General features: G+C 41.2%; 2 protein-coding genes across 3 annotated transcripts in view; both read right to left on the bottom strand.

Annotated features, from left to right (window-relative positions):
• Positions 1-875: 875 nt before the first annotated feature.
• Positions 876-13,288, bottom strand: pik3ip1 (phosphoinositide-3-kinase interacting protein 1). Of its 2 annotated transcripts, none has more exons than XM_028824907.2 (6): positions 12,901-13,288; positions 11,853-11,981; positions 10,708-10,824; positions 7,242-7,424; positions 5,466-5,544; positions 876-3,584 (listed from the first exon to the last, which is right to left on the bottom strand). In XM_028824907.2, exons 1-6 carry the CDS (start codon positions 12,965-12,967, stop codon positions 3,374-3,376), a joined length of 786 nt encoding a protein of 261 aa, XP_028680740.1. In that variant the 5' UTR covers positions 12,968-13,288; the 3' UTR covers positions 876-3,373. The 2 variants fall into 2 exon arrangements, with proteins under 2 accessions (XP_028680740.1, XP_028680741.1); XM_028824908.2 differs by lacking the exon at positions 12,901-13,288 and adding an exon at positions 12,068-12,167.
• Positions 13,289-20,266: 6,978 nt separating this feature from the next.
• The window catches only part of si:ch211-225b11.4 (thyroid adenoma-associated protein homolog), a 57,213-nt gene continuing 49,853 nt past the window's right edge, over positions 20,267-27,626 (bottom strand). The window contains exons 31-32 of the mRNA XM_028824904.2: positions 24,294-24,533; positions 20,267-21,811 (exon numbers count right to left, since the gene is read on the bottom strand). Of these exons, the coding sequence (XP_028680737.2) occupies positions 24,301-24,533 (233 nt within the window). The 3' untranslated portion in view covers positions 20,267-21,811; positions 24,294-24,300. The remainder of the gene's footprint in view (positions 21,812-24,293; positions 24,534-27,626) is intronic.

Below are 27,626 nucleotides of genomic sequence, written 5' to 3'. Positions count from 1 at the left end.
ACCTGTCTAAGGTTTCTTGCTACCCTGTGACCGATGCTCCCGGGGGTAGGGTCCAGCACCTTATGTACTGTATGTGCACACATCAGTAGAGAGACGCTCTTCAGCATTGTGTGCATGTGTTAGGCAAGGTGACTCTTATTGGAGGATAATGTGTGCACAAGTGCTGTAAAGACGGACTGCTCCTGTTCATCCTGCCATAACTGGTTACAGTAACAGAATCCAGAAATGTGATGCTCCATTCTGCCATCTGGTGGGCAGAAACTTAATATTCATAAATCTCAGGGACTTTTTTATATTATATATACAGTATATAATAATGTGTAAAGTTGCACAAAAAGTAGACTGCTTCCATTTTTGTGATATTTGTAGGAGCCCATCTTGGTGCATGTATAAATAAAAGCTCGACTCAAAACACATCATGGCAAGTTATAAGTCAGGCTTGCAAAAGATCAGGGAACACGGCTAAAAAGGCAGAAGGTGCACCACCACTCTGCACTACCCGAGTTAACTTTAGGCTAATATTGAAGTGGAAATCAGTTTTTAAATGGGGTTTAGAAAACTCATAGAGCAGCCAAGTGCATGTCCAGTATCTGTGGATGTTGGAAGTGTTAAGATTGTGTTCACCCTAAAGCTGTCAATTAAAGGAAAGCAGCCCAAGCCACACGATGTGCCATTATGTGAAGCTGAGTACACAGACAAAAATGTTTTCAGAAATCGGCAAGAATGAGGAAGAGGATCTTGAAGGTGCATCTGCATGCCCAGCGCTGACTGCTCCTTCCAACTGGCAACACCTTTGTATGTACATATTTTTATACCTTGGTTAATACTTTGCACTTTCATATCAAATTGCCAAAACCAAATGACAGGACTTACAGTATCTTTAAATATTTTATTTTCCCAGCAGTGTAAACTGCCATAAATACAAATCAAGTACAGATGTGAATTTTAAACATTAAAAAAGCACCCATACTTGTTTAGTAACAAAAAAATTATAAAAACCTGTACAACAACAAAGCAAAAAAAAAAAAAAAAAATCCTTTTTTCAAATCAGGCTCTCTTAAATTGCTTTAGATCCCATCATTTGATTGTGACACTGCCCTTCCAGCTCGAGTCACAACAGCAATGGCCAGCTGTGGATTATGAGGGTTTACTGCTTTCAGCACTTGAGCCCTACTCTTCAGAAAATGCGAGTCCCCGCTTCCACGAAAACTATGCGGTGTTCACAAGCTCTTGGGACTATTCATAGCATCAATTTGTGACATTTTACCTTCCCACCAAAGTACATTCGTGTGGGGTTCTGCCAAAGAATTTGGAGAAATGCAAAGTCACTTTTGATGTGTTACTTGGTCTGCAACCAAAAAAAAGCAATTAAACAGTATGCATTAAATGTGGATCACATCACGCCTCTTGAACCAAAAAATGGCACTTGACAAAAAGTTTATACAATTGACAAAACATTTCTTTTATTGTCCGAGTTGGAGGTCAGAGTGCGTGCACTTGGCCTTTCCTAGTCTGAAACTCTATTTACTGTCTGTCCGACAGCATGTGAATTCAGCGTTAAAGCACCAGTGTGCCAACCCGTAGCTGCTGCCTGAAACAGTCCTGAGTTTGTGCTCCCATTTGAAACACAGTGGAGTGTTTAAAAGCTAAGCCGGTCCACCCTTAAGAACTGAGAGCTTAATTTAAATAGGTTCACAACTGGGTTTTTAACTACTGAACCAAAAAAAAAAAAAAAATCACATCTGACCAGATCAGATCCCAAGCCGTTCAGTTCTTTTCTGTCTGCTCAATTGTCTGCACAGGAGGTCCTAATGTTTTCATTACTGTTGGAAACTCTGTGCAGTGACTTAATTCCTGCTTGGCTTCCGAAAAGATACGTATAAAGCATGAGTGTGTTACAGGTGTGTAAACAGTATAAACTCATTCAAGTGCAGAAGATTTCAAAATAACATTTGGCTCAAGGCACCTCACTCGTCAAGGCATTTTGTTTAACAATTGAGAATGACGCTGCTAGTTTTTAAATCTTTACGTGGGCTTGCTCCTGTCTGTTTATCTGAACTGTGTGTTTTACACCAGCCATCCAGAGTGCTTAGATCCTCTGATCAGTTGTCTCTTGTTGTTCCTCTTACCAAGTGTAAAACTAAGGGGGACAGGGCCTTTGCAGCTTCTGCGCCTCAGCTGTGGAACTCTTTACCTCGTCATATAAATGAGTCGTCTACAATTGAACTGTTCAAAACAAGATTAAAGACTCATTTCTATTCACTTGCATTCCATGACCTTCAGTAATACTGATGGTTTTCTCTTGGTGATTATATACCATTACTTCTATTTATTATGTTTCTTATTTTATGTTCATATATTTTATTTCTATTTGTTTTTATCTTGTTGTTTTTCTTTTATTCTATTATTGTAAAGCACTTTGGACACAGCATTACTATGTTGTTTTAAATGTGCTATATAAATAAACTGACATTGACACATACTGAAGACCCTGTCCTGCTGTTAAGTGCCTGCAGTCCCCTCTGGAGTGTATTTGTCACTTCAGTGTTACTCTAATCTTTTTTTTTTTTTCCTCTTTGATTATTTCAAACAAAGGCACTCTCAGGCCAACTGGTTCCATTAACTGTTTGAAAATGCTTAGACATTCAAAAATTTAAAATCTGAATCCACACTACAGCCAAAAAAATTCAATGCAAGCCAGGAGGCAGAGTGTGTTGTCAGAAAGCCTGATTAGAACAATTAAATAATAACATATCAATGCACAGCTGACTTAATATCTCTCTCCTCTCTTCCCCCCCCTCCCCCCAATCACATTCAAATAGCTTTGTTTTACAAAACACAAAATACATTTGGAATACCTAATGAGCCTTCTCAGCGTATTTAACAAATGCCCGCTTTTGTTATCCTGTATAGATCAATGGTTCAGTCATTGAAGCTCCTCAAACCACAGGTTCACAGCAACAGGACAGGTTTGCAAAGCTCAAATCATTCTGTAGCTTTTGTAGGTGTTGGGCATCGAGTATCCATCCAGCTTCCTTATCCTTCACAGAGATGCATATTTAAAAGGCGTCAATACATCCTTACCTCACCCTCTGCAGTCAACACAAAGGGTGCGATGGGCACTCAGAATTCTGTTGGTAAGTCAGGTAACACTAAAGCCATCTCCTCCATATTGATCAGATAAGCAACATTGCAGGTATTTTCAGGATAGCACAGCATGCCCCACACTCAGCATGCATACAGTATTCCATATGGAACAGTTTGAGTAACAGTCGATAGGTCTCTTTTTTAATATGGCTTAACGTCCCTTATTTTTTGTTTTGTTTTTTTGTTTTGGCTGTTTCTTAACCACTCATCATTGCTCATTTCCTTTTCAGGCCCCCGGAGTTACAGCCTGCCCCATCAGTGGATCTTTTCCTTCGATGGCTTCCTCCACTGGTGTCTGGTGAGCACTTCCAATGACAACTGCATTTTCATCTAGGATTTCACAGGTAGGGTTGGTAAAAGCAGAAAGGGGTAAAGTGATTCTCTGCATCTCCCGCTCGTATACTCTCTGGTCATGCTGCTTTTTCAAGTCTCGGCCCCTGTAAGAAGTCAATTATTTTGGTATGAGATTTTCATCACACACAGAAAAAACCAATGAGTAGAATTTTTTTTTAAGTCAGCTGCATTTCTTCTGTAATATAATACGGCCGTCAAACTTTAAAGAGGAAGCTTGTTTAAAATTGACACTATCTGCAGTCTCCTGTTTCAGTTTGGATCACCACTAAGCAGCCTTTCCATTCACACAGGCAAGGTCATACAAATAGAAAACCGTGTATCGAAAGGACACTGCCACTTTTCTAACACCACCCAGGAGGTGCAGCGTGTAATCTGCTCCTTTTTACATTTACTTAATTGGCTGATGCCTTTATCCAAGGATTTGAAAGATCCAATTGGTTGTATTTCTTTCTTGTTTTTCAGTTGGGATTCTTGGCAGGTGAAGTGACTTGCACATGCTTAGACAGTGGGAGTAGTGACACCCCCAACCTCAGTGTGTGGTGGCCAAAGCCTTAATCACTATGCCACACTGTACCTCGTACATGTGCATTAATAATTCTGTAATTGTACCTAGCTGATCCAGTGAACGGGCTCGGTTTTACCCCTCAGAATCTACACTATGAAGGTTCTCACTACAGCTAACCACTTCTGATAGTGAACACGAGAAATGAGTGGTGCATGGTGTTAATAAGCCCTGTCCAGGTTCTAGAGACATGCGTACTGTGATTTTACTATTGTCCACTCTGCTTTTACTCATGTGCTAAACTATATACAGGTATATATTGCATAACAAAACATGTTTAATGTGGTCAATAGTGATGTGCTGTCAAATGTAACCCAGAAGTTTAGATTTTGTGAATTCTAAAGATAAGGAGTTTATCAAGTCCCACATTTCATTTTACAATATTGTCCACACAGGACAAATATTGAAATATTAAAAAAAGAACACCATCTTCGTGAGCTCTCTTAAGAGGATCTCTTGCAATGTAACCGTGTCACTCTGGAAACTGAACACATGGCTGTGCTGGTCACATGTACAGTATATCATATTTTAATCTGACCCTAACCATTTTTCTTTAAAGCAGAGTTCACGTGGGTTGATGCATATCTAATCTTTAAGTGTTCTTCTAAAGCATAGGAAGCAAAACATTGTGTGGCTCCTAAATTGACCAGCTAACAAGCTCCAAGCACACATCATCCAAGCGGCTGATTCTCCATTATGCAATCCTACAACTTGAGATCTCTGCAATGTAGCCCTGAGCACGCCAGCAGCTAGGCAAAAAAACATCAAGATGGTATTTCTGTCCTATATCATATCGGCTTTCTTCCAGGCACGCTAAATGCTGCAGCTGCATTCTCAACATGCCAGCTAGCGTGTTACTCCCACTCTGTGCACTTCTGTTTTTAGCCCAATTGCTGACCCTACAAAAGAGACCCTTTTAGTGTCATGGCAAGTTGATGTAAAATTATTACCAATCCTTACTTTGAAGACTGCGCTCATATAAGGCCTGTTTATCACATCAGTGCTAATAATGATCCCTAGTGCTGCTGATACTAATCCAGTTCTTATTCTGAGGCCACACAAAGCAGGACTGTCCAACAAAACAGGCTGTTATCTTTGAAGGGAGGGCCACTGTTTGAACCATCTGTCCTTACTGCTCCCAGAATGTGCTGTTTTTAAACTAAGTTGGGGGAGGTGGGTGACAGATGTCCACACAGTCTACTTGAGCATTGTGATAAAATTCAAAAAAGTGAACAGTTTAAAAAATGATATTCAAAGCAGGCATGTTATGTAGTTTAAGTCTGTCTTTTCTAGTCAGGAATGACAACTAGGCTTCATTTCATCAATTCAAAATGTACACCTGATACTAAGAGACCCTGCAGTAGACATTGTGCCCCAAAAGGCTTTCATTAGCCCCACTGACCTTTTGTAGATATATCCTAGAGTGATTCCCACTCCCAGCATGATGATTAGAACCATCATAATGATTCCCAACACAAAACCTGAAATGAAAAACAAAAATTGAATGAAAATATGTTCCTTTGCACCCAAGTATTCCTTTCAGCAATGCTTATACCACTGTTGATTTACAAGTGACTACGCCAAGGGCGTGCTCTGCTTGGAAACTGAGATGGTCAGCCAGGCCTGAGCACATCTCACCCTATTCATCTACTCCTACACTGAAAGGTCACCCTGTGGAACAGGACACAGCTCAAATACTTTTTGCATATTCAGCATCATCTTCTCTATTCTCATAAACTTCACCCCATGACATTTTAAATGTGCTCTGGTTGGAGCTCATTTTACAAAAATATTTAAAAGGTGTGAGCAAAGGTTACTTAAAAAACACAACAGCACTTGACTAATCCAATAGAACATAGATGTCAAGATGCTTCCTTTCCTTTTAAAAGATCCAGACCCTCATCTAGAACAACTGGAGGTTGCTGGTATTTTTTTTCTACTATGCAGCAAGGTAAAGAAGTAAACTTGAAAAAACCTTTGCCACAAGGATTTGGACTAACAAGTTACTTAACTTGCCTCTGGACACCATTACATGTGCACCTGGAAAATTCTATATAATATATATTGATAAGAATGTAAGAAATCATTAATTTTATGTAATATTTCAATTTCCAAGAAATGTTATTTTTTGGTAATGTTATCCCTGATGGATTGTGTATATACTGAAGAATAAAGACTATTAACAATAGTAAACGCCCGGGGGTGGGGGTTGAATGAGTTCTGCAGATGTTAGTGAAATGTATTTAAAAAGAATTTCAAATTGGCTGCACAGTTGTGGCAAGTCATCACATTGAAGACGGCCATTATGCTTGCAATAGTAATATACTATATTGATAACGGCATACCCTGTGCTGGACTGGCACCTTGGCCAGAGATGGCTCCTGCCTTGTGCCCACTGCATCCAGCTTTCCTGCGAACATATTTGGAAGAAATTCAAGTACACGTTCAGTGTCTTTAGAGCAAGGCAGCGCAAGGATTATTTCTTCTCATGACGTGTAATCATTAATTAACACGATTTTACTTAAGCAGAAATTGAAGGGAACACTACATGTGGTACAAATCAGAAAAATTACAACTGTCCATACCAGCTACATCTACCATGTTCTGAAAATTTGGACTGGTCTATTTCACGTCTTTACACATTCACAAGCTCTTCTTACATTGGTCCCAACCAACCTCTGCTAAAGGGTCGGGGGGGAAAAATACAAAGAACTTGTTATGCTCAATTACATTATGGAAAATATTAGCATTTACGTAGTCTTGAAAATATACATTAAAAAAAGTTGCGTCACCACTACAACTAGAACAGTCGATTCCTGATTTATGAGGCAGGATATGACACATACTGTATGCAAACCACCACATGAGCAGACTAGTTTCATGCCTGTGGCTAAAGTTTGAGTGATGCCAGTCTTCTGTTTTACTAATAGAAGAGGAAAGGTGGGTGGGCTTGACCATGTAATGCAGGTGAGACATGTTGTAAACATGCTGTGTACTGCGAGACACTTCTGCGTGTTACTCCAAACGTGGCTCAGAACAGTGTTAGGTGAACTTGTATTTTGTAGTCCATGTTTCACCTTCCTGTACATTTGTGTTTTTAAATCCAATTTTTTTTCCTGATGTTTGCTTTATATATAAATAAAGAAGAGTTATTATAAGTGGTATATGATAAACGTACCCAGTGTTCCCAAGTCCTTCTTTTGTTTAGGTCCAGTCCTCACACGCTGACTGATGCCAATGACTGGCTGCACTGCTGCACTCTCACTCTGAGAGGAGCCGGATTGGGCTGGTTCAAAAACCTGAGTGTCACTCAGTGTTGTCTCTTCAAAATGGGTGGTCACCTCTTGAGTAGGATTCTTATCTGTAGGTATTAAAAATACATTTCTATTAGGTGTATGTACATAACAAATGGATGCAGCAATGTGGTATTGATCACTTAAATAACTCAAACACAAATCAATGTTTAAAGAACAAAACACAATTAGCATTGAACCACACTGCATTTTAAAATTTACAATACAGTACAGCATTATGGGTATAGCCAAGTTACTGAAACAGGTGGGCTATCCGTGAATATTTGGGTGATCGCCCAACAATGTGATTGGAAGTGAAGGTACTGTGGCCTGCAGGTTCTGGGTGAATCACTTGGCCTCTCTGCATACTATAGCCTTGGACCTGTGCACTGCTTTGCATTGGTGCCGACAGAGAAGGGGTAGGCGCAAAAGTGATAAAGTGCTTTTGTTAAAGTCCAAATAAATAGTGCAGTGCATTATAGTTCATAAATAAACAATCCTTAAAACCATGTCGTCACTTGTTGAGGTTAAAACTCAATGAAATAAATCCATAAAATTAGGAGGTTAAAACATGCCGGAATCTTCTTATAAAAATCTCACTCCCTGGTACTTCCCTTTAAAACTGAGGTCTCTCTGGCTTTCCCTTTTTGGGTCTTGCAGCGTGGAGAGATGTTATTCAACAGGCACAGACAACCTTCTGACCTGCTTGGGTGCCTGCCAGCCATTCTGTGGCAATCCATGGGGCACCACCGAGGCTCCATCCCTTTGACTCCTGCTGCCATCTCTGGCCTATGGAGGGGAGGGGGTAGAGTCCTCCTGGTAGTGTTGTTGCTCCTGTGCTCACTGGCCCCCTCAAGCGACAGTCACATGCTTCGCTCTCAGGGCTCCATTGCCATCTGCCATTGCTTCCTTCCATCACACTGCCTCTCGCTTGTTCCTGCCCTGCCCTTCAATCATTTAACCCCTGCTCTCCTGAACCTGTCTGTCTTTTTTCCCTTTTCTCCCCCTTTCATTGTATGCAGGCTTTTCACATACACTGCTTCCTAACTGGGGCACATGTACGAGTAGCTACCCCCTCTGCAGCATCGAGGCACCTAACTGATCTGTTCGCCTCTACATGGATATGCAGTGCGGCCAGCAAGGTACCTCAGTTAGCCGCAGAGCAAAACACACTCATGCTCACCCGTGCCTGCACTTTCTTAGGGTGCAATTATTTACTTAAAAATACCACCTATTGCTTAGGGCAGGACACACAATACCACAATGCACCCTGTGATGGACTGTCACCCCACCTAGGATTAACTCATGCCTGGTATCTAGTGCTGCTCATACAGGCTTAGACACTAGTGGTCCTGAATTGGATAGAGCAGAGACCGACAAAAGGATAATAAAATCTGCCGTGAAAGGGGAATGAAGGCAAAAAGTTTATTGATCAAAAACCTTTACTCATGCTGCATTTTCATTTTAAAATCTGTGATTTTATCAAGCTACTTTGAGCAGGATTTAAAGAGGAATAAGCCATTGTCCACAAATTGAAACCATTTGGAAACTTAAACCAATTGTGTAATAAGCTAATATGCTGCAACTTTAAATTTCCCTGCATTAAGATCCTATAAAGGCCAAAATAAGAAGAGTGGAGTCATAGCCAGTTCTTGTTAGTGCCAGATGTCTCCATTTACTACATTACACAAGTGACTGTTTACCATTTTACTAGATTTTTGTCAACATAAGGGGGCTTTTGACAACTTTCACCCTCATATGTTGCTGTTGTAACATTTGCTCTCTGTAGTTGTAGATGGTGAAGCACACTATTTTATATGTGTGCTGTAAAATAGCAATGCACACATATTTAGAAAATTATCCACAGAATCAAATTTATGATTTGTTATATAAGAATCAGGACTGGGAGCTTGCATGTTATTACAAGCAATGGTGTTTTTTTTTCCTTCATGAATTGTTCATGACTGTGGATGACTTAACCATGTTTTTCCATGTTAGAAATGCAGTTGTTATATAGTTTTATTGTTTTTTATGGTTATATTGTGCCTTGGTAGATAATACCACACACAGGACCACGCTTAGAGCAGGTTTTTATCTATACTAGTATCCTTTAAGACTAAACAGTGGAAACCAGGGAAAAAAGAAATCAAGTGGAAGAGTTAAGTTTTTTCCTTGCAGCTGGAATAAACACTGCAGCCTGGGGTGTGTGTGTTGCCAAAAGTGAGCATATACCTTTCTGAAAACTACTTAATCTGATCCAGGATCACAGCAGGACAGTCCATCAAAGAGCTTATGTGCACCACCACCTAGTTAAAGGTGCAAGTTAACCCAATCAGCACATATTTAGGGAATTGGAAGGAAAAGCAGAACAAATCCCATACTGCCATGGGAAGAAAGCACAGTTCTAACCCAGCATGCTAAGTCTGTGAGGTCACTATGCTGACAACTACTGGAGATTTTTTATATATATATATATATATATATATATACTTTGTCATGAAAAGTCAAAAACAATTTTCTAAAAGGTAAAAATGACCATTTTTCTTAACAAAATGCAATTACTTAAACAGAAGCCAGTCACACAGTAATCCTCTAGTGTACATTCAGCTGCAAATTCAGATATCATGGAAAACCAGTAGATCAAGCGAGTTCTAAAAAAGAAAACATCTGCTGTTATTACAGCAAAGGCCCTCCAGCCAATCGCTCAAGAATTCCCCTCCCTACCACATACTCTGAAAAAGTTATTTAGCAGCATGAGCTCATCAGCAGTCAGCCAATGAGAGGCTATCACTGAGGCAGATGCGTCATCTCTGGCCAATCAGACAAAGAGGCGTGGTTTCCAGGCCTACAGGAGCAGCTGCTCTGTTTTTGTTTGCCGACTTGAGGAAGTTTGCCTCTAAAAAGGCCAAAGGCTTGGCAAGTGTTTAACTGACTCCTTTCTCCACCTAACTTTTGAAGAATAACATCACGTGGTGGGACCTGAAATTGGGTTCTCCACCATGTAAAGCTGTAAATCCCAAGAGCTGGGTGTGAGAAACACAGACAGTTGCACTTTGCTTTGGGAAACATGAAAAGTTTTAACATTCTCTTACATCATTTAAAAAAATGTCTTGCCACAGACAAACAAAGGGCTTGCACTGAAAGGCATTGTGCATGCGGAACTCGCAACAATATGGGCCACCTTGTGTCAAGAGCAGGTGGCTATGACCTGCTGCTCCAAGCAGCTGCACTGCAGGACTGCAAGCAACAGGTGGTCCTGCTTCAGTTCTGCAACAACTAACGCCTGACATTAGGGACCTTTGTTTGAAAGGACGCGTCAGTTCAACAATAGGCAGATCAGTCGACAGATACCTTGGCAGATGTCTATTGCACAGTCCTGTCTCTGAATAGAGTTGTTGCGACCAGCAACGTAACACCAGGGTCTGCTGCTCCTGTCCGGATTGCGACAGTAGCTGTGATCACTGATTCCTAAGACAGAAGGAGGGGAAAAAACAAATTTTACAAAGATTTAATTAAAATTATAGCAACAAACGTACATTTGACATAATTAAGAAAGCATGTTGAGTTAATGTGGGAAAAGGCACAGTTGTATATTTTATATGGAGATAACATACTGTGATGAGAACAAAGACAACATTCGTCCCCAAAGGCCACTGGTTATTACCCCATTCATCTTTTAAGTTAGTACTGTCAAATGGAGGTGACTCAGCACACACGCTATGTATTTTTTAATGTTATTCTGCACTCGTACATGCATTATTGGTGCAATGCTGTAATTGTGTACTAAACTAGGAGCTTTTCCCCCCTTTCATATTTGCCATATTCCTGGCTGGTTTCAGTAGCTCTGATACATTTCTACTGACACCAAGGTGACAGTTTCACTTTCCAAAGTCATTCAGATGCCGACTTTCAGAGATGTCTGTGGCTCATTACAGCTGGGTGTCACTTTCATTGTCTGCTGATAGATCCTGCAATAGCTGACACCTGAGCTTCCTGCTTCTCATCAAGTTGGCATCAGCACTTGGCGCAGTGGACCTTTTTTTTTTTTCCCTTTCCTCTTTCAGTTAGAGTTGAGCTCAAGGCTCAAGTCAGGGCTTAAAAGGGAATACAAGAAGTCTGACAAATAAAGAGGGGACCATTCAGTCCATTAAGCTTGTTTGTTTAGTTAATAGCTAAGCTGTCCTAATACTGTATCTTCATATTGGTTGCCAAGGTTTCAATTCCAGCTAAGCAGAAATATTCTACAAGAGCTGTGGAAAAACCGCTGCTGCAGAAGGAGGTGCCATAGAAGGATATCAATGCAGAACATCAGGTTTATAAAAGGGGACAAACCAAACACTACATTCATTTGTAGTCCAGGAAATCCCAATGCCAAAAAGTCCCACTATAAAAGGTTTTAGGGTGCAATACAGAAAGTGAAAAATGTGTCCCACATAAACAAAAAATATAAAGTTTACAATCATGCCCCTAAAAATACTGTCGTAAGAATCCCTCACCAGTTTCATGGTCTGGGTTTTCAGTGATGTTGGAATCCCTCGACACTTTTCGCCAGTTCAGGCACTTCTCTCCCGTGGACGTAATCTGTTGTTCGCCTCTATATTCGGCCCCATTGGAATTAATGCATTCTGTAGAGAAAGACAAAAGAGCACATAAAATTCAACCGACATAACTCGCTAGTAAACACTTAACCACGGCATCAAACCAGGACAACCTGCAAGGTGTGGAACTGGCATACAAGTCGCAGAATCTGCTGTTCCGTGGCATTTTCTGCATCGGGATAATTCGATTTATGGCATGTAATGATTTTAAACAAACAACGTATCTCTTTTGCTTCAAAAAATAAATTATGCTCCGTTGAATAGCAAGAGATAATACAAAAAAGGTCTAGCTGGTGTAATTTGATAGCCGTAATAAACCACAGCATCATCGGGTCAGTCATCTGCAAGCCAGCGAAGTGAGCAGACAAGATGGTTGTCCTTTGATTCATTTAGCATGTTTTGCAGGACTCAAGAGCGCCTTTGCCGACAACGATTTCCTCGGAATTGGCCCATTTGAAACTTGACCGGGAGCACAAACGACAGGGCTAACCAGGCGTCCCCTCCAGAGCAGGGTCCAGCAAGCCTCTACTCGATTTTAAGAGAACTGAGACCCCCCCCCGGTGTATAGTGTGGTCGATGCAACGCCAAAGCAACCCCAGCTTCCAAACAAGCACAACGCCATCTCCGATTTTAATCGCATTGAAGCCCACCCTGCCAGGGTTGCCCGTCCGTCGCACAGAATGCGCACACGCAGCGCGGAGAGGCTGCACGGACCTTTAAAGGGCCGCGCAGGCGCACTGCCCACAACTTAGCCGCGAGGACTCCCCTCTTGTTGTTGTTTGGGCGCCTTCTGCACACGAAGCACGGCGTCCATCCGCAGGTAGGCTCCTTCGCTCGCATTCGGGTTTTTCTCCCCGTACGGCTGTTCGGTGCAGTTGTGCACCAGCCTCAACCCCTCGGCAAACCAGCATGCACGGGGTAATCCGCGAAGCCCCTGCGCCGTTACCTTGGCCAAAGGAGAGTGCGCGTAGGCATGCGACGTTCAGGAGGACAATGGCCGCCGTGGAGATCATGGTTTTCTGGTGCGTTAAGAGCCTGTGCCAGCTAGAAACCTCGGGCACACTGCTGCTTTCTTTCTCTCTCGTCTCTGCCGACCTGCCCCTCTCCCCTTCTAGCTCGTGGTAAACAACCTCGCTTTGACGGAGGCCCGGCCCTTCCACTCCCACGGCGCCTCCTCCTCCTCCGCCTCCGCCTCGCCGCTGTGCTGCAGTTAAAGAGCGGCGATCTGCGTCCTGCGGGCCCGGCCCGCCTCCCACACGCCTCGTCCCTTTAAAGGAGGCGGAGTTTAGAGACGCTTTCTGTTCAGCAAAACAAACTCCACCAGTGGAGCAAAAAGTCCCGACCACTGATTATGTAGTGCCTCCCACTAAGCAAGAGAGCGCATTCCGAGTCCACGAGGCTGGAGAGGCGGAACACGTCGTGCCTGGCTTAACCATCTCGGGTAAACGTGGAGGGTCGCTGCCGCTGTTTTGGTGGTGACTTCCTTTAGCCTCTTGCCACTGAACCACAGGTAGTGCAGAAATCACTGGGGGCAGCAACCCTCGCTCTCAGTGTTTGGCCCTCTTCGCCATGTGGACTGTCAGTGCCGTAAGAGCCCAAAGTACAAGGTCACCCACTGACGACCAGCTTTGTCATATAGTGCCTTGCAACACTCACTCAGTCATTATTAAACCGGCTTGGGCCTGCACAGGGTCACAATGGTCTGCTGGAGCCCATCCCAGCTAGCATAGGGCATAAAGCACAGAACAAACCCTGGCCAGGTCACCAGTCCATCGCAGGGTACACACACTAGTACCAATTTAGGATTACCAGTTCACCTCATTTCCATGGCTTTAGACTGTGGAAGGAAACCAGGGCATCAGGAGTAAACCCACACAGACATGGGAAGAACATACAAACTCCACACAGGCAAGACCCAGGCCACAAACCCTGGTGTCGTTGCTGTGAGGCAGCAGCACTACCACTGTACTGCACACCTTAAATAACAAGGCCAAACATAATTAAAACCAGATCTAAAAATCAGATGCCTTTATCCCAGGCCCCTCATCTCAAAGATGATGATGTTGTGGCAAGGCATTCATATAAAATTCTAGCAGCCTGCCACTGGGTTTAGACCCATGTCCACATTTCTGTTCTGAGCTTGAAGTGGGCCAGTATACACTGCAGTGGAGCACCAGCACCTCTCTGTTTTTAGAAAATGTCTGCCATTAGGGTTGAAGTTTACCAGCTCGCATCATGTAAATCCAAACCAATTTTTCTGATTGTCTTTTTTTTTTTTCTTTAGTGCAAGGTTTTGAGTAAAGATGGACCCCGGCTTCCTTGCAAGGAGGGTTCTGGCTTCACATGCTTGGCTTAGAAACTGAAACTAAAACATTGGTGGGATGGACTAATGGCATCTGAGAGATGGCACATGTTCAAAGGGATGCTAAGGTACGTTTTTGCTAGTCAGTTCATCTATCCATTTCTTACACCTGCTCATTTAAAATGTTACAAGGATGCCAGGCAGAAACCAACTCTGGATGGCAGACCCTAGTTCAACTCCGTCATAGTGGACCAAATTGATTTGGCAAATTAGCCTAACCTGTGAATCTTATGGAGAAGGAATAGTTTGTTGGCACATGTTTCTTTCCGATTATCATGGGTTAGCATTTGAATCAAGGCTCCTGGAGCTGCAATTGCAGTGCTAACCACTCAATTTAAAGTAACCACCTTCTACAGCACATTCAACAGGTATAATAGGCCTAGACTGTGTCACACAAAAAGTCTTGAGCGGTACGTGCAGCATGTACACACTCACTCATACGTGGGAACTTGACAAGGTACAGGATGTACTACAGATAAAGAGGAGATGCTTGTCTGCACAAGTGCTAAAGCCAGACAAGTATGTTGACATGAGAGAAAGGAGGACTCAACGTAAATAGCTTACCAACATGGCCAAGTGGTGTGTTTGAGCAAATCAGAACACCAATTTGATGTACAAGGATGTTTAGAGGATGGAGAGTTAGGGCAGCTGCCTCACAACCCCAGAGTTCCCAGTTCAAATCTTGTGCCCTAGCACTGCCTGTGTGGAGTAGGCATGTTCAACCAGTATATAGGAGGCTAATCAGCAACTGTAAACTTGCCCAGTTAGAGTGAGTAGTTAGGCCAGTGTGAACAGGTGCATGATTGTTCGCTGCAATGGACTGGCACCCAGTGCTTAAAGATCACCCTGAGATAGAACTTAACTAAACTACACCTTGGGACTAACACCACAAGGGATAAATAGTTAAAAATTCTTACTTACCATATGTCCAGCTTCTGTGAAGCAATTTATAAATCTGTGCTACTGCTGTCCCCTAGCACAGATCCCACAGTCCTGGGACTTCAGAGGCCGCCACACTTATCTAGAGTGAATGTGGTAATACTGTAAGTTTGATCCTGGCCTACCCACGTCTTAAATGCAACTGGGGAACATTTATGCTTTAAACCGGATTTGGAACATATTGCCAATTGTAATGCTAAGCAAAATGACAAGCATCCATAGTCCTCACATATAACATTTGTTTGCTTAAGTTCAGCTAATGTTGGTGTCAGCCTTGGCTTGAAGAGTCTTAGAAAACCAAAGAAAGATGTAATCTCACCGACATTCCAGAAAATCTGCCCAACTTGGCCTGTACAAATAGACTGCAGTTTGCACACACGCTCACCTCAAAAGGTACTGAGGCTCCAGTGCAACTCCACATGGAACAGGATGTTTAGCACCACTACCCATGTTACAAAGGTAGACAATATTTAATAAGGAAAATAATATTAAAAGTGTTCACTCTAAAGTAGTATGTATAGCCAGAAATAAAATGAAAACAGTCCATGTGAACAGAAAATGTGGAGAAGTAAACGTCTAGGGTCAAACCTTAGAAGGCATAAGCCAACAGACTCTACATCCTTTTTTGCAAGTGCGACTTTCCAGACAATAAAAAATGTTAAACTGGTGTAAGAATTAACACACAGGTTTATTACATAAACGCATCCACTGGATCATTTGACACTCTTTTTTCCCCCCTTTGCTAATGAAAACCCTCAAGTCTAATTATGTACAAGGTACCTATGATGAAGAGGTACAGTATGTCCTTGCAGCTAAACCACATCTGCTCACTCAGTCCTTTCAAACTTGCCCAGTGTAAATTTCTTCACTTGCCAAGCTTCCAGTTTTATAACTATTTTTAGCGCTGTACTGAAAACCCAAGAATTGTGTTTTCTACTGGATGGCACTGTTGGGTGGTCTATTTCCTGGCTCAGGTACACTGTCTTGCATGGAGGGGTGTTTCTAGCCTTTTTAAGATATTAAGCAGTAGGGGACTGCTGCCTGTTCACATTATCACTCATAACATTTCCAATAGAATATAACTGGGACCCAGAAAGTTAGCCTCAAATTGGGGGGGCTTCTCCAGGATTCACTTATAAGGAGAGAGGAGAATATAATGAAGCTGAAGTGGCAGGAGCCACTGTGAAACCTCATCACAGGCAGAAGCCCGATTGGTCACAACAGACGACTGGCTAAGATGGCTGTACCCTGCACTCTAAATCTAGCGGCTACAAGTTAGGGTGCAAAATGCAGCCTAGATAGGTTATTCAAGGGAAGGGAGAGTACAGTGAAGCTAAAATTGACAGAGCCTGCTTCAAAAGGAAGAGACCTTCACAGGGAGAAGCCCAAGTAATCACTAGAGAGGAGGGAGCTGTGCTTTGGCATTGCCCAGGTGAATGTCTCACTGGTGACAAGGGACATTACTATCTAGGGATGGTTCCATCCTTACAGCTGGCATGGGATCTAGCAGCCTTGTGTCTTCTACAGGCTGTGTATACAGACAGCAAGATAAAACATAACAGTTAGTAAAACAGAAATTCTAAAATTCCTTTTCAGATTCACAAGTCAATGTTTTTCTTTTTGATGGCACACATCACGGATCTGGGCTGATTTTTGTCTTCTAAAATAGCATCTTGTCAAGTAGAAGCTAACAAGTGATGTAAAGTCAGTGACCACCTCTGCCATGGCAGATATTTAGAATGACAGCTGCAGCATTTACAGGGAAGGTACAAGAAATATCCATGTGTGCACTCAGAGTGACACTTTAAGTAACACCACCTTTGTACACATTGTTAGTCTGGCCTACAGCCATTGCTCCATTTTCTCACCCTGCTTTATTCATTTCTGGTAGTCTGATCTATAAAATGGCAGCACAAATCTAGCTGTTAATTTCCCCTTTGATACCTGAAAACGCATCCACATCAGCCTCTAACCTCATCCACACCTGCAACCATCACTGAGACAGATGTGAAATTGGACACCTGTTACCTACCTGATAATAACAGCCAATCAAAATCAAGTCCCATTCACCTCAAACAGATATGGTGGAGAAAAGTTCAAAGTCTTCATCTGAATACTGAGAAAAACAGGGAAGGAGAGGCAGAGATAAAAAAAAAAAAAAAAACTGGTGTGACAATGTGTTCAACATCACACACACTGTAAACAACCCTCTGAACACATTGTTCTGAAGTAACTAATGCTCAACTAACACTGCCAGAGGGGGACACTAAACACAAGACCTGTTTGTTCAAAGCTTTCGTCATGTAACTCTCACACATGTTTACCTTGTGTCAGCTGTACTCCTCCAGTGCTTTTGAGAAGCTGTCAGGGAGAGTTGATGGGGCCAAAAATGGAAAGTCTAGACTAAAGATGTCAATTTGTGTCCCTTTTAAGCCTTTCCCATTTGGTGCTGGAAGAGCTCTTTGTCCATATTCAGTCTGTTATGATGGAGCTGGAAAATAAATAAAATTACCAAATCCACCAATCCAATCCAAAGGCCATCCCCCACACCTCACATTTTATCATGAAATGGGCAGGTCTTAAGTGATACAGAAAGAACGCAACACTTTCAATAATGTCTTACCCAGTAACAAAGTCTCTTATAAAGTAATATGCATCAGCTTGTAGAGTGACCCACCATTGTTTTGAGATTGTGGCGGTTAAAGATATGAAAGAAAGCATCATAGCTGCTGTGTCAATCATTGCTGGGGATATCCTACAAAAGGTCTGGGATGAATTAGAATACAGGACTGTGGTGTGACATGAGGGGTGCATACAGAGGTTGTTTTATAAAATTAGGAACACAGAGTTTCTTTACAGAGTGGTTTACACTTCATGTTCATAGTATACTCCATGAGTAAATCATATTTGAAAGCTTTAACTTCATTTTGAATCAGCATGTGTGTGTGAGAGAGAAAGAAAGGGAGAGCTGGAAAAGCACTGTCCATGGCTGCCTCCTACCATGACAGGCTGTGGCTTTTCTCTACCCTAGCCATGAGAATATTATCACTACTAGGCAGAGTTCCACTACTGATACTAAACTATGATGCTTCGCACTACTGACTCGTTGAACTTGCCAAAGCTTCAACTGTGAAAATAAGAAAACCGTTGAAACAGGATTTGCACGTTGCTTTGGCTAAAAGCATTCTGTGAATAAACAAAATGAAAGTCATAGTAATAATGACATAATAATGACCAATACAAGTGAAAGGGTCTGATACAGACTGGCTCTGAGCCGAGATCAATAGTGACAAAGATTAGATGACAAGCACCTCTGGATATGACATACATTTGACAGTTCATATCCAAGAAGAAATACCGGAATTACAGGGCATTCAAGGTTAACACACCACCTCCAACCAGGCGCAATTTATAGAGAGCCTCACAGATCATGTTTCCTGTTTGCACCACTTCTCCATGCCTACAAAGATTCTTACTGGTTTACTCCTGTGTCACAAGTAGGATTGCATGGTATACCAGTACTGACAAAGTAAACGAAAATCATTTTATACATACATACACACACACACACATATACACATATTGTACAGTACCAGAAGTAAACAGTAGGGTTAAGACACCCTGTTCTCAGCACAAGACACCATGGGGGAGTAGGTCCAACGCCAATCCCAAGGATGTGCAAACTCAGCACAGGATTTAGGAGTCCTTCCATTATAGGGTCCAGCTCTACATGAGCCTGTAAATGAATATAAGAATTCACAAGGGGGAAAAAAGCTGAAAAAAAAATAGAGGTTTAAACTTTAACTTAGTCTTAACAACAAGACATACTGCAAATTCAAATAGCTAATGCAGTTTTCTAATTGTGTTTAGTTCAATGCTAAGACCAGGCATCAGGAACAGGAGCAATCTGTAGATGGGATCCCAATCCATTGCACATGGGCAAATGCCAGTACAAATACAGGTTCCCAAAACCATTGTGATACCGCAATTATAAAATACATAGGAAAAAACATCCCATAAGCAGATTTTTTTAAAGTTTGCCCAATCTGATTGTGCACTGCTCCCTTTCCCCTCCATGTGTCTGCTGCCGCTAGCATAATGGCTTTGTTCTTCACGCATTTTGGCCAGAGCCATTATCTGCAGTGCTAAATTTTGCTTAGCCCAGAGGGACCATTGCTTGCCGAGCTCTGGACCACGTGAATGTTTTTCCAAGTGTGACCATGTCCCCATCATCATCATGCTCATATTAAAGCCTTACAATGTTACGCAGCCTCATTTTTTTCAAGTCACTCGGAGGTTCTGAACACATTTGATGGATCACCCAAGTCATCCCTTTCACCCTTTTGCAGTGGGCCTTGAAGGACACACTACAGTGTTTTCCGAGCCTCTTAAAACAGCTGGCACTTCTAAAATGCAAACCTCTTTGTTTTAGTGTTGCATTAAACAAGCAAGAGGCAGTGGGTGTTGCTACATGAGCCCTAGCAAGCTGGGGGGGGGCTGGGGTAGGGGGTAGTTTGGGAGGAGAATATGTGGGGTCGTGGGGGGGGAGGTGATCGGCAAACATCCTGCCTGGCGGGGATCAACAGCTGTCAGCCCTTTTCTTCTTTGTGTCTAAACGGGACAGTGCAAGGGGTCAACATCTAATTTAGAAGAGGGCAGATGCTGGCTTTCAGAAAACATGTGACCGTGACAGAAAAACATTCAGTGAAAATGGTGTAGTGAAGCTCAAACATACAAAATATTTGAATGTAGAAATGTAGGGCAGCATTGGGTGCAAAGCAGGACATGGCAATGGGCCATCACTGGAACATATGATACATTAATATGTGTTTATTTATTTAGCAGAGCATCACAAAGTGTTAGTACAGTTGTTTTTACGTTTCTACACTTTTCTGGGCTGGAGTATTAAGGATGGTGAGAGGTGAAGTATCATCTTTGCTACTCATTGGTGGTCACTCGAAGATGAGGAGTGTCCCCCCCCCCCATCATAATTTCTTAGACTAGCCCTCAAGCTAACACCATTGGGAATGTGGTGGAAAATTATTCCAAGTGAAAACAGACTCCACAAATCTAAATTCCCACCCTTCCAATTTTTTTCCATCTATTTGAGAGATGGTTATTATGTAGAGGAGGTGCCAAAGTAAATGGACTTTGTGGATCGGATTGTTTGGTCAAGTTATGTTTTGAGCCTCTCTCCGGACATCACAGGTTCTGTGAACTTGGGTCTGCCAAGAGTAAAGAAATGCTTTAGAAGATGAGAGTGGGGCATTCATTGGAGGCAATGAATCTTCATAACCAAGTCCACAAAGCTGGCTGTTACACTTGGTGGAGATCATCTTGGCCTGACTGAAGACACAAAGTGTTTGGCAGATCCAGTCAATACTGATATTACAAGTTGCCTTGTGAAAAAGCAAGTGTTTACAAGTTAATCTCAGGCAGGTTAAGTGATTTGCTCAAGGTCACATAATACAGTACAGGAAAATTCTTAGCATCATGTTCAACCAATGAGCAGCATATTGCCACCTTGTAACACCATGTTAAACTAGAGTGTATTAAAATAAAGTGAATCAAGGAGGATTTCACAAAATTGTCTAGAGACAGTACTAATTGTAACTTTCATAAAACAGCAGGCTTTATTATTATGCAGCTAGACACAGAAATTTGCCACGATTTCAGCTTTTCTTAAGAAAATGTTTTTCAAAAATCCAACAGTGTAATTTCTAGAAAGTGATTTTTGCCTATTCTGGCAAGTGGCTTCCAACTAGCCATGAAACTGAAACCTACACAATCCAAGTCATCTCTAAAGAATATATTAGTTGTCCCAATGCTGAAGCAGAGTCCTAGGCTCTGGTAACAGTGAAGTCATTTGCATGCTGACACTCAAGTACATTTTTTTCATTTTTTTTGAATAACCTCCTAAATCTGCTAAATATTCTATCTTCTTGTCATGTAGAAAGCAATAATCAGCAGAACACTGTGGAATGTAGTTGGCAGCAAAGATTTGCCTGATCACACCTGGACTGAGCCCTGTTCACGTGTTTAACAGATTTGGTTTCTGTTCGTTTACAGCCATCTTGTTATGCGGCAGACTCAAGCCAGTAGAACACCAAGTTTGTGCACTAGTGTCAGAACAGGATTATCCAGGAGTTGCCCCACTTAATGGAGTCCCAAGACTTTAGATAACTGGTAGCCACAAACACTTTGTTGATTAGTGTCATGGAATAGTCAGAAAAGACAGTAGCACTAGAGCAAATTTCCATGGCATGGAGGAGCAAGCATATCAGTATGTATATGCAGAGACTTCGCAAGAAGTTGAACTCTGGGAACTGCGACTGTAGATCCCCATTCTGATGTGCTGCCAACCCATTGAAACAGTGACAATGTTGCAAACCACAAGCATGGCTGGTCATTTTGAAATTCCACAAGAGGAACTCAAGCAGGTTAGAACAGTGGGACAGGTCACAAAGTGCTGAAGATGTCATTGCTTAAAGGATGGCGGAAATTGCTTGGTCCAGTGATTTTCTTCATATATGTGTTTGAGGAACAGATGGGAAGCCTGTACAAAAAAAAAAAACACAATACCATCTAGTTAATTATTATGAAGTTTAATTGCAGCCCTTCTCTCAAATTCACTTATGCACAATTAGACATGGAGATAATCATCTCACATGCCATTTGTGACTCAATTTCTAAGTTGCATTTGTACTTCCATTAGAACCACTAGGTTATTTCTGTGTTGGGTAATGGCACTGTAAACATGCTGATGGACAGAAACAAATGACTCTCTAAAGCAGCATCTTGAGTGCTGCTAAGAGCCATTAGAGCAGTGAGGCTTGCTAATAGATCGACAAGAAGCCGACTCCTAGCCTGCACCACACATGCGGTACAGAAACTGCGTGCAGCTTCACACCCGACTGCTTTTCCAAAGCACACTGACCTTTACCCCAGTGACTTTACAAATTACATACTGCGGAAAGTCGACGTACACATTTTGTTTATTAGGCCCAGTATAATTTTAATTTAGGTTTAATGCAAACAATAATGTAAAAGTATAGCAGATAAAAAAAAAAATCAAAGTAAAATTGTGATTGCCATACTTTGCATCAAATCTAAATTAAAAATTCTACAGGACAGAACTAGCAGAAATAATTTTTTGTTAGTTTCCATTCAAAATGAATTAGATACACAAGAGCCAGAATCATACTGTATATCTTCAAAAGTAAAGTGCATAATCATGGTTATCAGGAACAACTAATAGACAAAAGTGTTAACAAAAATGTCTGATTGGACACCGATGAACAGGAAATAAAAGACCAACGGAAGCAAGCACATACTGAATAGACAGGTATGTCTTGAGACAATCTGTCAACTTAAAGCAAGTACAGGATTTATGTAGGGAACAGAGAAAGCTATCAGAAGCAAAATGTCTGACAAAATATGCTTAATACAGTGTGCAGTGGCCCAATCTCCATGAATTATTATCTAGTGAAGCCGATGTGCTTAGCAGAAAAGCACAAGCAGCAAGCTGCAGATAGGATATCAATATGTACTTGCATTTATAAAAGACAGCCTTCTGTAAAAGACCCTCGTCATTAGCACTATTACATAAGCTTTCCACCCCCCCCGGAGTTGCAAAACAGGCTCACAATTATTTATGTTGCCAGAGTCTCCCCACACATGCATGTAATTTCAGTCGGGTGACAAATATCACAAAAACAACAAGTCATAGGCTATTTAAGGCTGGCATCTTTCAGCGCTCTACTTTATTAAGTTTCTCTTTTCAAATATATAATTTCTGAATGGATAATAATTAATAATAAATCTTTACATTTATATAGCACTTTCCCCACTAAAAGCATTTACATAGAGTGTGGAGAGCCACTTCAACCACCTCTAATGTATGGCATCCACCTGAATAAAGTGATGGCAGCCATTTTGTGCCATTGCACTCACCACACATTAGCTGTTAGGTGGTGAAGGGGTGAGAGATAGTGAGCCAATTAGAGACAGGATAATTAAGGGGCAAGTATGACAAGGCCCAGGGATCTCTTATGGCCACAGAGAGTCAGAAATTAGATTTTACATCTCATCCAAAGGGCAATTATACAAGATCCTTCTGGGTGTGATAAACAAACCATCACCCACCTCCACATGATGGGCACAGAGCAGCCATCTGGAAATCAAGTTGGAAATATAAAGTTGCACCTCAACATAATCCTTAAGTAGACCAACACTGAAATGTACTTTTTCAGCTATGAAAATCAACAAGGAGTTGAGAACACTGAAACACAAAAGCACTACATTCTAGTCAGTTATTAACTCAGTAAGCTAACTGTAATATAGCACAGCAAAGTCAGACAATCAACCAGTTTTCTTGTGGCTTAATATTGTAAAATGACACATAGAAAGCAGCATTGTTTTAAGTTTACAGTAACTACAGATAGAAAATTGTTGGGGTGACTCCATTTAGTAGCACAGCTTGTTTTTCTAAGGACATTTCCTAATTTTACCATTCAAGCTAAAAGATTTAATGTAAAATACATTTCAGTTTTACTCTTCACAATGACAAGCATTTAAAAGGTGATACTAAACAAAATAGCTCTTTGTTCACTGCAGCAACAAAACAAAAAAAAAAAAAAAAAAAAGTTAGACATTGAACCTCCTATCAGCAACTATACAAGTTTAATGCAGGCTCAATTTCAGTCTTGCATCTGTGAATCAATATTTGCACAGTTCACCTTATCGCAGCTTTTCTATAAATCGACAGATAGGCCCCAGTATGTTTTCAGGTTCATCTCCAGCTTGTTTTCCCATACAAATTTTGCTCTACCAAGTCCAAGTGCAGTAAGATGATACACTTATGAACGGTTTACAATAGAAACTTGTTAAAATGAGCGATCAGTATTTGATTAAAACAGACACATCAGTCATTTTTACATCATAAAAAGAACATACCACTACAGTGATTATGCTTGAAATCTTAAGTACAGAAATAGAAGTTAAGTCATTTTTTAAAAATCTACAATGTAAAGACAGACCTGTTGGTTAAATCTGATAGAGAAGCAGGATGCCTTTTTGAGCAAGTACTCTTTGCGTTTCTTCCATTTCCTGCTGCAGCTTCAGAATGGTGTGTGCCTCAGCAAGCTTGACACCCTGGTCTTCCTGCAGCACACGCTCACTGTGGAGCACAACAGTGGACTTCACAAGAAGAGCATTTAGGGCAGTTCTCATGTGTGGACAACACAGAGCTCTTAGCTGGTATGAAGGTGCCACACACTCTGCAATACAAGATGAAGCGTCAGCCATTAACTATATTTAACATACATTTAAAAGATGTGCAGTTTAAACAAAATGAATCTGAAAATGGACATGGATGTGTGGAACTTGAGTGTTTGTGTATCATCATTGTAATGAGCATACAGTTGGTTAACAGCCCCTCCATGAAAAGCAGGTATATGAATTAACACACAGACAGACAGATCCTAGACTGAAAAGGGCTCTCACTACAAATAAGCAGCCACTGAAACCTGAAAAGACTAACTAATAGTCCTCTAGAGCACCTGGACAGATCAAATTATGTGCGTTCACTCATAAAAACGTCTTTTTCTAATTTTTGTAGATGTTTTTTTGACCCACCCCCCAAATGCCAACATATTACAATTTATATTGCCTTGGAGTGCAGGCAACCTTTTAGAGGCAAATAAGCACAATTATCGAACCTCATAAGAGAAGCCAGTTTCTGCACATTATATTAAAACACACACACACACACACACACAGTGTACAGAGTAGCCCCACTGTTACCAACATTTGTGTTCTAACTGAAAATTATAAACTTTTTTGGTACAACAAAATGTAATAAAGATGATGGTCCAACAAAGTATTATGGGAAATTAAAAAAATGTAAACCACATATTAAAATGTCTAAGAGCTAAATTGAGTAATTGTTTTAAAACTGGATTTTTTTTTATGTACTTTTCTTTTTTGATACATGTGACTATGGTCCATAAAATTATGCTTTAACCACCTTTAAAAAAAAAAAATCTGATTTTGCTGCAAAATCCAGAAAATTGTTCCTGCTAAGGAGTTATGGGTGAATACGTTTTACTGCCACTGTATGCTCACACATCCCCAGACAGTCTCATTTACCATTTAGTAACTTGACCTTAAAGTTCAAGTGTCTGCCTTACAGCAATACAAATAAAAAAAATACACACTGTATAAAACATCAAGTACTAGTGTGTTTACTTAGGTAACAAACGGAGCTGCCAGAAGGCTGCATGTCAGAATAAGTCACAAAACTGAAAATGTGACTTCTGCACCACTTCTTACACCAGGAGTAAAGAAGTTATGGACTTTTATAGTCCTGGCAGGAGTTTAGATTGTATAGAGGTTATCACAAGAGGAGAAGGAAATTGTGGCATTTATTGCAGCACAAGGCAATGAACATTTGTGTATAAAAAAAAAAAAAAAAAAAAAAAAAAAACACGTTGAGATACAGTAGTGGCCAAAAGTCTTGGCAGTGACACAAATTTTGTGTTCTGCAAGCTTTGCTGCTTTAGCACATTGATTTTTTTTTTTTTAAATTGTGTTCCTACGGTATACTGAAGAATAATTATAAACATAAGTTTCAAAGGCTTTTATTGCAATTTGCTCTGGCATGCTAGATATCAGCTTCTGGGCCAAATCCTGTCTGATGGTGATCCATTCTTGCCTTTTAAGTGCTTGGAGTGGATCACAATTTGTGGGCTTCTGCTTGTCCACCCACTTTTTGAGAATTGACCACACATTCTCAATGGGATTAAGATCTGGGAGTTTCCTGGCCACAGGTCCAAACTTTGAATGCAATGAACTCCAAGCCACTTCATTATCACTTTTGCCTTGTGACCTTTGTGCTCCATCATGCTGGAAAATACACAGATCATCACCCAATTGAGCCTAGGTTGTTGGAAGAAGTTGTTCTTGGAGGACGTTTTGATACCTTTATTTATGGCAGCATTCTTGGGCAAAACTGTGAGTGGGCCCACTCCCTTGGATGTGAAGTAACCCCACACATGGAAGGCCGAGATGTTTCACTGTTGGCACGACATTGGACTCATTGTAGCATTCACCTTTTCCTTCTCCAGACAATTGATCTTCTAGATGTTCCAAACCATCAGAAGGAGGAATCATCCGAAAAAACTTTGCACCAGTGTTCTGCTGTGCAATCCTTGTACTTCTTGCATAATTTCAGTCTGTCCTTGATGTTGCTGCCCATCTTGAAAGAAGTTCATTGTCCAAAAGTCTTTGCCTCACTCACACCCACCTGCTGCCAGAACTGAGCAAGCACGGATGGCAACACGATTCTGTAGCTGACTCCTCAGGTGGAGACGGGCCTGGCGCTTGCTTGACATTTTTTTGCCAGGGCCAAAATAAGTGAAAATGGGTGATAAAGTTAACTTTTTATGCTAATAAAGCTCTTTGCAACAAATTAATATGCAGCTGATCACTTTGCACAATAATACAAAAACACTGAATTGCCACCACAAAAACTGAAGCCACAAATTTTGCAAAACATTTGTGTCATTGACAATACATTTGGCCACTACTGTACAATTGGTTATATTTCCTTTTACTTTTCAAATTGGGACACAAGCAGGTGAAGTGAACTGCTTATGGGTCATGCAGTGTCAGTAGCTAGATTTGAACCCACACCCTCAGGGTTTAACATCTAAAGCCTTAACCACTATGCCACAGTGATAATTATATATATATATATACACACACACACACACACACACACACACACACACACACACACACACACACACACACACACACACACACACACTTGAATGCACATATATACACATGCATATAAACATACAAACTATTTTTTTTTCAGACTCACATATTGTTGAAAGAAATGCTTTATATGGGTAATTTAGATATCAAGACAAGGGCGGTTTTTGTTGATGTGTGTTTGCTCATCTCAAGGTGTAATATGTCACATCTCCCCTGCTGCTTCCCAATTCATTTGTAGATGCATCAGACTCATGAAATATGGCACCTTGTCCTTGGGCCTAAAACTTGTCAAGCAGGTTACAAAATGGATGGACATGAAGTCATAATTAATCAGATCCTACACATAATGGGGTATGCTGCACCTGCTTGCCAAATCAAGACCGGAATAAACACAAACAAGAAAACAACGTAGACAGAGTAGCAGACTCGGTCAGTTCTACTTCACACTGATACTGTAACACCATTGCATTCACAAAACTTTGAATATGTAGTAATAGGGTTATAATTGGCAGATGCTTTCTTTGTGCTTTAATTGCAATTTAAGATGCCTCCAAAAATAGCCTAACTGCTGTCAATTCAGATTTCCT

This window comes from Erpetoichthys calabaricus, chromosome 18, assembly GCF_900747795.2.
Source record: "Erpetoichthys calabaricus chromosome 18, fErpCal1.3, whole genome shotgun sequence".
NCBI classification, from domain to species: domain Eukaryota; kingdom Metazoa; phylum Chordata; class Cladistia; order Polypteriformes; family Polypteridae; genus Erpetoichthys; species Erpetoichthys calabaricus.
This window is presented reverse-complemented; position numbering and strand designations above follow the sequence as displayed.

Coding starts and splice junctions, on each gene's coding strand:
- pik3ip1 (XM_028824907.2), bottom strand. CDS start 12,967: ATGATCTCCACGGCGGCCATTGTCCTCCTGAACGTCGCATGCCTACGC. Junction 7,425..10,707: donor TGCAATAGACATCTGCCAAG/GTATCTGTCGAC, acceptor TAATACCTACAG/ATAAGAATCCTACTCAAGAG. Junction 5,545..7,241: donor GAAGGACTTGGGAACACTGG/GTACGTTTATCA, acceptor TTTTCATTTCAG/GTTTTGTGTTGGGAATCATT.